Source organism: Blastomyces dermatitidis (genome assembly GCF_000003525.1).
Source record: "Blastomyces dermatitidis ER-3 genomic scaffold supercont1.9, whole genome shotgun sequence".
Lineage (NCBI taxonomy): Eukaryota > Fungi > Ascomycota > Eurotiomycetes > Onygenales > Ajellomycetaceae > Blastomyces > Blastomyces dermatitidis.
Window position 1 is genome coordinate 171,364 of NW_025544782.1, and position 12,673 is coordinate 184,036.

Below are 12,673 nucleotides of genomic sequence, written 5' to 3' on the forward strand. Positions count from 1 at the left end.
TTAACTACTGCAGAAGAATGAGATAGAAACTGCTAAGATATATACTACTATATACTCTCTATTAAGACTTTCTCTCTTCAGAGTCTTGATATTATAGAGAATATAAGTCTGTTTCTATATAATAATATAAATATTATCAGTGAGATGTAGAGAAACTGATTATTTATATCTTAAAATAGAACACTTTATCAATGATTATATTAATATAGAGTTATTTCTCAAATTCAATAGAAATCTAGTGTTACTGTTCTCAATCTCTTGCAGAATCTATTGAATATTGAGATATTAAAACTAGATTTAATATATCTCACTGTGCAGAAATTAAAGGCTCAGTCAGATCTTAAAGTATACTGATTTTATAGTTATCATATCTGCTGATTATGTATTGAGTACAGTTACTGAGATATTCTTTTGTACTTTTCTATTGAGAATGAGCCAGATTGAGAGAAGTGATATGAGAGTGAGACTTGATATTAATGTCTAGATACACTGAAAACAGATTACAGAGATTACACTTCAGAAGTGACTGTTAATTATATACTTAATATTATCACTGAGATATCTTTTTGTATTTTCTGCTGAGAATGAGCCAGATTAGAAAGAGTGATACAAGAATGAGACTTGATATTGATATTTTGAAATATTAAAGATGGACAGGGTTTTCGCGGAGATTACTTCTCAGATATCTCCACAACTACAGATCAGAGATCTTTCAAAATCAAGAAGATTGATGCATATGACTAGGTCTCTTCACCTGACAATTTGTATGGCAATTTGGCCCGGGGTTGTGGTGTGGTAGGGGAGAATGAGGGATAATCCCACACAGGAGTTTCGAACAACGTCTGGTTCACATTTGACTGAATAACTTCACCACCACACGGGGTATGCGGTCGGCGATGGGGTTAAAATGCTTGTATGATCGAGAGCTTTTCAATGAATCTATTGGCGGGTTCTTATTCCAAAAATCAAGCGAGTTCATGGTGGAGCGGTTTGACAGCTGTGATATTGTCTTCAGTGATGTGAATCTTATGAAATACAATGATGACATCTAACTTTATAAATTATTAAGCTTATTTAATATGAGCTAGAGTTTCATTAATAAGAGATAAAGAATAATAATCTTTCTTTGTTAATCTGTTCAATTCTCAATAATTCACACAGAACTGAAGTTCTTCACCTGATTTCTTTGCAAAGAGAATAGAGACTGTGATAGAAGAGTTACTAATGCATATGAATTCTTTATTTAACAGATCATTGAGTGTCTTTCAAAGAAGAAGAAGTTCATCTTAGAACATATTATAAAGATAGTCTTATAACAGTTCAGAGTTCTTATTATTCTTTTTCTCTAACTTGATACTATGATTCACTTAAGAATCTTATAAGAAGAGTATATTTATAATATTATCTTATCAGAATACATCTAGATATTCATGATATTATTGAGAGAGTTTTATACAAGAATCTGTTATTGTAATACAGAATAATTTTTCTAGAGCCTTTTTAATATCAGTCAGACTGACAGAATAGATTATTATATAATCTCACTGTCAGTGACTTCTTTTTCAGAGTATTTTATATGTATTAACAGAGATCTGTGTCAGATTCATAATCTTATGAATGTTATCTTCATGAATTCTATCATTGTTAGAGAATATCAAGCTTCTGTTTTAAGTGTTTAATAAGATGCCTTGTTCAGATAGTCAGATAAGTTCTAATATAAGATTATAATCAAGATTATCAACTTTATATGCATAGATATCTTCATATTAATATTCTTTCACATCTATGATCAACTTTATCATGTAATGAGTACAAATGTCTTTTGAATCATCAAATTCTGTGAGAAGTCAGAATTTTGATAAGAAGATATACTGAAGATTATAACATCTTACAACTGAAGATTTTATCATTGCATAGTGACATAGATCACTGTCTATCATGACTTTCATATTATACATGTTATTAATTACAGTAGATACAAGAATTACATTTATTATCATTTTCTCTTTAAATTATTATTATCTGACCTCTTCAAGCTTCTGTTTACAAATTTGAATAGAAGTTAATCTTTTCTCTGTTTCATTAGAGCATTCTCATAGTTATTCTCTGAATCTTCTTTCAATGCAATGTGATTGACATGAACAGATGTTGATTCATTCTTTAAGTGAGAAGGCATGTAGGCTGATCAGCAGTTGAAAGCAATGTGCTCTGATTGATTACAGTTGATACACACTCTACATTGACATCAACCAGCGACTTCTTCAGAAGTGATCCCAGGAACTCAGAAGTCTGTTTAAATGACAGAGACTCTTGCTTATATGTAGTTATTTAAGTCTACTCAATTCATAGTATCTGCATCATTGTTATTCTTCAGTGTGAGTATATAAGTGACTGAGATATTTCTCAGTGCAGGTGTGTAAGTGTAACATCTTCTGTTACTGTTCTGTATACTCTTAAGCTTAGTAAGATGATTATTCAATATTTGAAGCTGTGTGCAGAAGTCTTTATAAGTTGAGTCTTTATTTACACTTATAAGAGTCTATAAGAGTTTGAAAGTTAATGTTTTCTTGAGCATGTTAATCTTCATTTAATTCTCTCAAGATTGATCACCTGCTTCTAAGATCTTGATGTCAAAGTCAGAAATGAATGTTATAAGAGAAATGTTTCTCTGTCAGACACTCTGTAATCAATCTAATACTTTCTATTGCATGACAGTGTCTCAGAACAGAATATCAAGATATTTGATAATATTATCAGATATTTACAATGCTGATTCACATGCTTTCATTCATGAATGAAACTTCTATTTCATGCAATTCTTCAATCATTCATTAATATATCAATCTTAATTAGTTAATAAACTGATGATATCTTCATCTTTATTCAGTTTTATAAGCATTTCCATTCTTCATAATAAGTAGAGAGTGAGATTAAAAGTATTGAAATATATGAGAGTATCTAAGTGTTTCTTCAGCACTTTTGTATTTGATTCTGTAGATGTTGAAATCATATGAGTTAATTATTAAATCTCTTTGTATTGAAGTTGCTGAGTTGTATGCATATCTGCTATCTGTTATTATTGTAATTTCAACATTACTCAGAGTCACTGTGATATCACTTCTATACTTGCATTCAAGAGTTTCATATTATCATTAGATATGATTATATCATTTTATCAGATGTGTGATATCTGTGAAATCTGAAGAAGTGGAATTATATAAATATCTCATATGTGACATCAGTGATTAGTTATTGAAAATAAATTATTATCTTTTTTAAATTATTATTATATCTTCTGAATTCACTTCTTTCACTTCTTTTACTTCTATTGAAGATTCACAAACTCTTTAAGAAATCACTATGAATTACAAAGTCTATATTATTTATAATTCAACACAGAATGCTCTCTTTTAATTATAATAAATAATCACTTCATTCTTCATATCTGATTTTAGGTCATAAAATTTATGAAAAACTCAACATAAATACTGAGATGAACTATGAAATAATTATTAACAGATTATATTATAGATTACTGAAGAGTCATCTCTCTACTATAATTACTGTAACTTTATTTAGAAATATTCATTATAAACTGATTATGACTCTGAAGAAATTTTCTAACATCTAAAGTCATTAGAATGCAGATAATAAAAGAAAAATAATTAGAAAATTATTACTAAGCTGATAAGTTACTCTATTAGATAATGATTTTTAATAATACTAACTTTCTAATTTGAAGAGAAAATTATATGAAAATAATTATATATCAGTACTCTGATTTCACAACTCTTATCTGATAACTTCTGTAAATAATTACTTCATATATATATATCTCTGAATCTGTCTCTTTAATTAATTGAAAACTATGAATTCTGAATACTTCTTCAAATACTTAATTCAAATCTTCATATTTTACATCAATTCTATCTTCAATTCAATCTCAAGATATACTATAAAATTAATATATAATATCTAGAATCAGAGTTGAAGAATCATTGAAGAGTGTCTCTCACAGTGAATATATTATTATTATTATTATTATTATTATTCTTCAATTATAGATGTATGTAGTCAGAGACTATGACATCTACCTGAGAACTTTTAGTTCTCAGGGTTTTTCCTATATCTGTAAAGTTAACTATTATACATTCATCAATTTCAGATATGCAAAATCAGAAAATTCCAGCTTAGAATACAAAAACTGTTTACAAATTACAGTATTTTAACATCTTCTGATACTTTGAAATCATTTGACAATATCATGACAAAGGAAAAGAGAACACAGTCTTAAAGATAGACACATTAAATAGATAGATAGAAAGAAATTGAAAGGAAAAGATAAAGTAAAGAAAGACTGTAATAAAACAAATTATTAAAAGATAGTATATAGCTGTTTTAAGAGACTATATCTGGTTAATCTCCTCCTCTTCATATTCAGATAATTCTGAATTTAGCCATTTTCTTATAGCTGCTTGAGTTTCTGATAGAAAGTCTATTAAGTATTTAATTCCTGTCTCAGTTGAGAATAAGAATCTCATATTTAATTGATTTAGATCATACTTCTCTTTCAATATGGCTCTGAGACTATTGTATAATGCACAGTGCATTACAATATACTCAGAATTCTCATTTGTATTGCAGAATGAGCATTCTATTGAGTCAAATCTATCATCAAATCTTTGTATATAAGATTTGAAATAGCCATGTCCTAGTTTCAGCTGTATTATAGATGAGAATATTTTCTTTTTACATTTAATTGAACAAGATTTCCACTTGAGTTTTGTTTCAAATCTTGAATAATGTATACTCTTCTTTTGTTTCTGCCAGCTTTCATTTCACTTGTCTAAACAAGATTCTTTTATTTTTCTCTTTATAAAAGATCAGGATATAATTTTTTGAATAGATCTGCTTAATTCTGCACTCTTTTTTACAGCTGAATCAGTCAATTCATTGTCATGAATATTCATATGAGCAGGAACTCAGTGCAGATGAATTATCAGCTTTGATGTTCTTCTCTTTTGAATTTTCAAAACAGAGTTTAAGATCAGTTCAAGATTCATTCAATCATTATAAATCTGACTATTTCTAAGTCTTTTTAAAGCAGCTTGACTATCAGAGAATATTCATGTCTCTTTCAAACAATTTCCTCTTTTATGAGATTTTATTTCAATGAGTCTGAAAGCTTTTACTATTGCAAATAGTTCAGCATCAATGACTTCACATTCACAGCCTAGATTTCAGAAATCTGTGATAAAATTGATATTATCTTCAGTATAAGCAATGCCTGCATCTAATCTATTCAAGTTCTCATTTTTTGAGTCATCTGAATAAATCAGAATAGAGTCTTTTATATTGATTGTAGAAATTCTCTTCAAATGCTGTTTATATTCTTTCTCTTTTAATAGTTCACTTATTTGTAAGTCTATAAGAGATTCAAGCTTTTCTCTTCAGAGAGATAACTTCTCATGATCAACTTTTTCAACATTTAAAGAAGAAAATTGATTTTTAATCAGACAGCATAGTCTGTACAGTTGAGAAGGCATTTTCTTTGAAGAATTATTTTCATTTCAATTAAGAAATCTATTTCAATTCAGTTCATTTTCAGAGTTAATTGATGGAAATGAAGAAGAGACTCTTTCTCTGATTATATGATTTGAGCTCATCTTTACAACTCTCAGAGCATACCAGTGAATATATAAACTAGTATAAATAATGTTACATTTATGAAAGTTATATATTATTACATTGATGAGAACTGAACTTATTAAGAGATATTAATTGAATTTAAATCATTGATCAGTAGTTATACTGAGAATTATATAACAGAGATATTAATAACTATAATTAAAAATAATTATTGAGATATTAATCTCAGTCTTCTTATAATTATAACTGATAATACTGTGAATAACTATACTATAATAAAGAGCTTAAAGTAAAAATTAACTTTGTACTTCTGAAATGATAAATAAGATCATATTCACTGTATTACTTATATGATTCAACTTGTAATATAAACACTGATAAAGAATCTTAACATTGAGATAAAGAATAATGAGATAACTGATTCTTAAGATGAGAATGAGATAAAAGTGATTATTTAAGTAACTTTTACATTCACTTTATAAAAGATAATATTTTTTTATAATACTTTTTAATATTACTTTTTAATAATGCTTTTTAATAATACTTCTATTAATTTTGAATAGATTGACTAATAATTTAATTATCATAGATTTAAAATATTATTAATGTGATTTGTATCTCTTCTAAATAATAATAATAATTTCATGATATTCAATAAATAAATAAATCAGTCACATTACTAAATATGATATAGAATATTAGAATACAGTAAAGTTTAATATATAAAATAGCTGTTCAGACTCTTCAATTATATCAGATAATTAATCATTAAGTATAACACTCTGATCAGAAAAAGATTTAGATATTAAAACTTACTGATATGAAGTGAACTCAGTTGAAATATATGATTAATTTACTGTTTTAGGTTTATAAGATAATGAAGACAGTCTCAATTATTTATACATTAATACTGCAGTCAGTCTGATAAGTATATAACAGTTTATTTACTTATTTTAAGAATCAGTTAAATCACTTAAAAAGAAATTCAATCTGAGATAATACTATAGCACAGGCTATTATTACTGTAAGAAATAAACTGGTATATTATTATAGTAAAACTAAACAATCTTTTACAGAGTACTATACTATAGCAGATCTACTAGATTTCTTCTGTTGAGTTAATATCTACACTTCTCAAGATTGAATAGAGAAGAAATGAGAGTTATATATTAAATTAGTCTAAGACTACTACTATATCAACTATTAGAGATTTAAATGAGCAGATGTTAGAGATATAAAGACAGTGAAATACAATTTTCTAGTAACTAATGATCTTTGATAATACTTTCTATTATATAGAACTATAATACTAACTTTGAAACAGAACTTACATACATTGATTATAACTGAAAATCAGATAAAACTATATACTTATAAAACTGAATTTGATTACTATCTTCAAGATAATCTGATGAATTTATGTATTAAATCAATTCTAGAGTTATAAAAAATTGTTAAGAGTATATATTCAACTATTACACTGATAATATGTGATATTCTGATAATTTTATTAATAGAGATGAAAATGAAGTAAAAGTTCAACTCAAGTCAAGATATTTATCACTATTATCAGAGACAATTATAAGAAGAAATAATCAAGAAACTCATGATTATAAAATATAGAATTATCAGACAGTTTAATATCTCTGATCACAGTATATCAAAGAAGTGTAGTTTTTATAAGAAAGTAAAGAATAAACTTGTATAAGAATGTATTTAGTTATTTCATAAGCATTATTAATAATCATTATCAAATTCTGATTATATAAGCAATTACTAAATCTGTAGAATAGTTGAAGATTGTATTGATAGATCTATTTACAAGAACATAATATAGTGATGAGTCATGTGATCTAGTAAGATCACTAACTGCAACAGCTGTAACAGTCAACACTCTCTCTCAAGATAATAAGAATCATATACAAAAACACTCAAATCATCAAGATAGTCTGTTAAAATTAAATACAAATGTAAAATTAAACATTCTCAACTTTTACATCTGTAAGACCTAGTAAAATTATGAATCATATAAATATCACAGTATTTAGAGATTTAGTGAATTCATCTGCTATTATCTGAGCAGTGAGAATGTATTCTAAATCAATAATTCTCTGATTCAACTGTCAACATGAAAAATGAAAACATGTGTCAATGTGCTTACTTCAGGCTGTAATGACTGCTATCTTTGTAAGATCTATGACACTCTTATTATCAGTGAGAATCTGTATCAGAGATGTAGTAATGAAGTCAAGCTCAATTATGAGATTTCAGATTCATGTTTTCTCACAGACTATCTTACTAAGAGCTATATATTCAGTCTTATTGAAACTTAGAGATATACAAGATTGCTTCACTGAATATCATGAAATCAGACTGTTTACAAGCTTAAAAACATAGCTGAATGTTGATTTTCTATCACCATTCAAGAAGCCAGCTCAATCAGAATCTGAGTAGCTGAAGAGTAGGTAGAAATCATTGAGAAAATCAGAAACAACAGAGAAATTGATAGAAATTATAGAAACAGACCTCTTATACAGACTGTGTCTGTAGAAAATGTTCAGATTCATGATCTCTTTCAAATAATGTATAATATGTAATAGAGCCTTTCAACATTGAGATGTTAGATCAACATTTCATTGAGTGAGTAGTAAGACAGTGTGAGTGATATCAGAATGTGTTTTAACTGCAAGATATTACAAGCAATTCACATCATATTAATATTACTGAATTGTGAAATCAGTCTCTTTCTCAGATATGAGAGAATCATTAATACAGAATTCATTCTTTATTGATGTTCTGACAACAGCTGTATTATTAAGATAGAAATCTTCAATAAGATATTTGATATATTGATAATATATCAAATCAATTTCTTTGTCTGAATAATTGACTTTCATACTCAAATACTTGATTAACTGATATAGATTCTTAACTTTCAATTTCTCACTGAGTATACTTACTAGTCAATCAGCATTCTCAGAAACTTCAGATATAATGTTAAGATTGTCAACATAGATTATTATATAGAGATGATATCTGAATGTATGATATCAGAGTGCTGAATCATAGATACTGACTGTAAATTCAAGATCACTTAACAGAGTTATTAAGTAATTATACCAGATCTTTGCTGCAGAGTTCAGGTTATATAAACTACTTTCAACTGTGCAGACAAGTGCTTTCAGCAAACCTGTCTCAAAATCAGTGAATTATCTTATATAGATCTTCTTAGTGAGACACTCATGCAGATATGTCATCACTATATTCACTTAACAGAGTGTTTAACTGTGAAGTGCTGCTATTGTAAAAAGAATAAAATTAACAGTATCAGTGATGACAGAAGTATAGATCTCTTTTCTAGATTTCTTCTTAACTCAGTTATTATAAATCACTCAACATGATTTTCTAAGAATATCATCAGAATCAGCATTCAGGTTCACAGGTTTATTTTTCTCAAGAAATACTTAATAATCTGAAGCAATCAGTTCATCACTCAGAACATCAGATCTGAGAATCAAACTTCATGTATTATGTCTCTTCAGATCAGTAATCTTGCATTATATGAACTTCTTTCAATAATCTTCTATCTTCTCTGACTGAGATGTGGCATTCTTGTAGAACTTCAGAAGTGTGATTCAAAGATTACTTAACTCAGTGTACAATTACAGGCGTATGCCGGCTTCTTTATATATTATACACTAAATTAATTAGTGGCCGCTATGGCCCCTTTACACTCATAAGTAGACTGACCGTGTGACCGTGTCTGAAACCAGAATCAAACTTTACAGTTGTCATGTTGCCTAAAAGCATTACTTCTGATCATAATTTGTGTTCATTACATTGATCTCAAATCACATTATTTTAAATATTAAAGATTTCAGATTCACTTTTCAAATAAAAATCTAGTCTCAGATAAAGAATATGTTTGAATTCTTAGTTACATTTTCATTCTGATCTCATTATTGAGAATAACATTAAATGAGATTATGAAATCATTTCTTACTTACATAATATTATAACATAGAACTCATTTGTTGAAAATTCAATAGAGAGTATTATCAAATATTATTACTTTTCTGAATACAGATCATAATTCATATAATTTTAATTATAAAAAAAATATAAAATACAAAAAAAAATAAAAAATAAAAAACAAAATAAACATAAGAAAAAATCACAATAAAAAAAAAAGAGAAAGAAAAAAAAAAGAAAAGAAAAAGAAAAAAATAAAAAATAAAAATAAAAAAAATCAAGATTGTAGAGCTGCAGCACTCTTAAAATACTCACTTCTCAGAGTCTTTATAATGTTCATTATTAACTGTGTATTTCTCACAGTGAGAGTAACATGACTGTGATGAGCTATTGTCTTAATATCATCTAATAAATAATCAGTATATATCTGTCTAAATGTAAATAATTAGAAAATATACACTTAAAAAGTGTGATCAGAATAAACTCTGCTATTACTTGAATAACATCAAGAGCAGAACACTGAAATCAATAATTCTCTTCATCAATTTCACAGACAAGACATGTAAAGATGATCTTGAGAAATATAAGATCTCTCAACTTCTGATAAAAATGAATCTCACAGAGAGACTCTATTTTCATGATATCAGAGACTGAGTGTTATTAAAAAGTATTACTTTAATACAATGTATATACACTTACTTCAGTGATTCACTCTCTGCACACATGACTGAGAGTTACAGCTTTCTCACATCACACAGCTCTCTCTGAAATACTGTCATCAGTTTACAACTCACACAGTCTTTCAGTTAAGTACACACTGTGTATATGCAGTTCTGTGTGCTGAGACTGTGTTGATCATTATAGCCTGATGTGATACTTGCTTTTCACAAGCTATATTTCATTTGAGAAGAGAGAAGAAAGACATGACTATTGTTTTATTAAGAGAGAAATAAATAATTAGTATTATTGAATGTAATTTGATTCATCTGTATTTAAAATTTAATTAGTCTATACTCTTCAATTTGAGAGTTTCTATGAGTGTTTTAATAGTTTTCATACCAGCTTGAACTTAGTGATGAGTTGAAGAAGAAGAGAAAAGAGAGAAGAAAGAAATGAGAATAACTTATCTTTATAATATGAAAATAGAGAATCACTGTAATCATTCTCTCTAGTAATAAAGATCTGTTTTCTGCATGTATCTCTGATATAGATTATATAATAAATGTATACAAAGAATATCAATAGTGCATGTATTAAATAAAGATAATGTTGCTATATAACACTGTAGTCATTTCTGTACATCTCTGAAAGCTGTTAATAGTTTCTTTATCTCTTTATATTTAATAAGTTAATAATATATTCTGATGCACTCTCTCTTTCATCATTATCATTATTATCATCATCATCATCATTATTATCATTATCATCATTATCATCATCATCATTATCATTATTATCATTATTATTATATCATTGCCTGTCTTCATCTCTCTCTTAACACTTATTAAAATCAATCATGTCATTTCTCTTCAAATATTCTGCGGTCCTGCAGATCATCAAGGCGCGTGAGTACTATTACAGATTGAAGAGAGAGAAGAAGAAGATGTTCAAGCATGAGAAGACAGATCACAAGACATGTTATAATGCCTTAAAGAGGCTCTGTAAGAAAGCAGAATGATAATGATTTTAAGTAACACTTTTGATAGATTTAGACTGAACTAAGCATAGAAATAATGGAGATGACACTGTCTGTGAGAGATTGAAAAAGAAGACAGTGAAGAGTCTTATACAGTAGTAATAAGACTAGAAGAAGTTCTGAGAATGATTTAAGATCAAGATAAAGAGAGAGAGAGAGAAGAAGAGTGTTACTGTAAATAAGCAGTGATAGAAGAAGATTAAGAAGGTATTAAAGCAGAAGATAAAGAAGTCAAAACTGATAAGTTTTTTATTAAGAGATAATGATTTTTGATAATACTTCTGTTCTCTAATTGATTAGCAGAAGCTGACAGAGAAGAGAATTGAGGTCTTATTCAGGTCTTAAATGCAATTCATGATTCAGAATATTAAGAAGACAGCTCTGCTCTCTGAGCATATCAATCTGCTTACTGCTGAAGTGAAACCCGAGGCAGCAGACCAGAAAATGCCGGATTTTGAGGCACAGATTGACCTGGCTGAGAGGAAGCAGCAGAAACTCTTCTCTGAGAAGGCAGCAGAGAGAGATTTTGAGATAATTATCATCTCAGATGAGAAGAAGAAGAAGGAGAATAAGAATGAGAAGTGAATTATAAAGAATAATGAGAAGAATGAGAAAGAGAAGAAAGATAATGAGTAGAAAAAGTTTTTTTCTTTTTATATTAGTTAGTTATAAGTTTGTAACTATTAGTTAATAATTGAAATTAATTTTGAGTTTTTAAAAATTATTGTACAAGTTATAATCAATTATCAATATCAGGAATAATATATATATATATATTCAACTATCATATCACTATAATGTATAAGTATCAACATTTTTTCAACATTAATATTCACAATATTAATATATTTTTAATAATATCATCTGATAATGCAATTTGATAATGCTCTCTTTCATAATATTAATATATTTCAAGAAATATGACAGAGATTAATCAAGATTGTTTATTTACTTTTATATATCAATGATATTCAATCTGAGTTAGTACTAAAATTATAACTAAGCTAAGAAAGAAGATTATTTTCTCTTATATTAATTCTTCTTATACACATCAGTGATCAGTTATTGAAAATAAATTATTATTTTTCTTAAATTATTATTATATCTTCTGAATTCACTTCTTTCACTTCTTTTACTTCTATTGAAGATTCATAAACTCTTCAAGAAATCACTGTGAATTACAAAGTCTATGTTATTTATAATTCAACACAGAATACTCTCTTTCAATCATAATAAATAATCACTTCATTCTTCATATCTGATTTCAGGTCATGAAATTTATGAAAAACTCAATATAAATACTGAGATAAACTATGAAATAATTATTAACAGGTTATATTGTAGATTACTGAAGAG

At 27.4% G+C, this 12,673-nt stretch overlaps 1 protein-coding gene across 1 annotated transcript; it reads left to right on the plus strand.

Moving 5' to 3' along the window:
* Positions 1–11,137: 11,137 nt before the first annotated feature.
* BDCG_07480 (uncharacterized protein) lies at positions 11,138–11,902 on the plus strand (the record flags this gene model as incomplete). The annotated part of the gene is made up of 2 exons (XM_045423270.1): positions 11,138–11,282; positions 11,697–11,902. The coding sequence occupies 2 exons, from the start codon at positions 11,138–11,140 to the stop codon at positions 11,900–11,902; spliced, it is 351 nt and encodes a 116-aa protein (XP_045278699.1).
* Between the last annotated feature and the right edge of the window lie 771 nt (positions 11,903–12,673).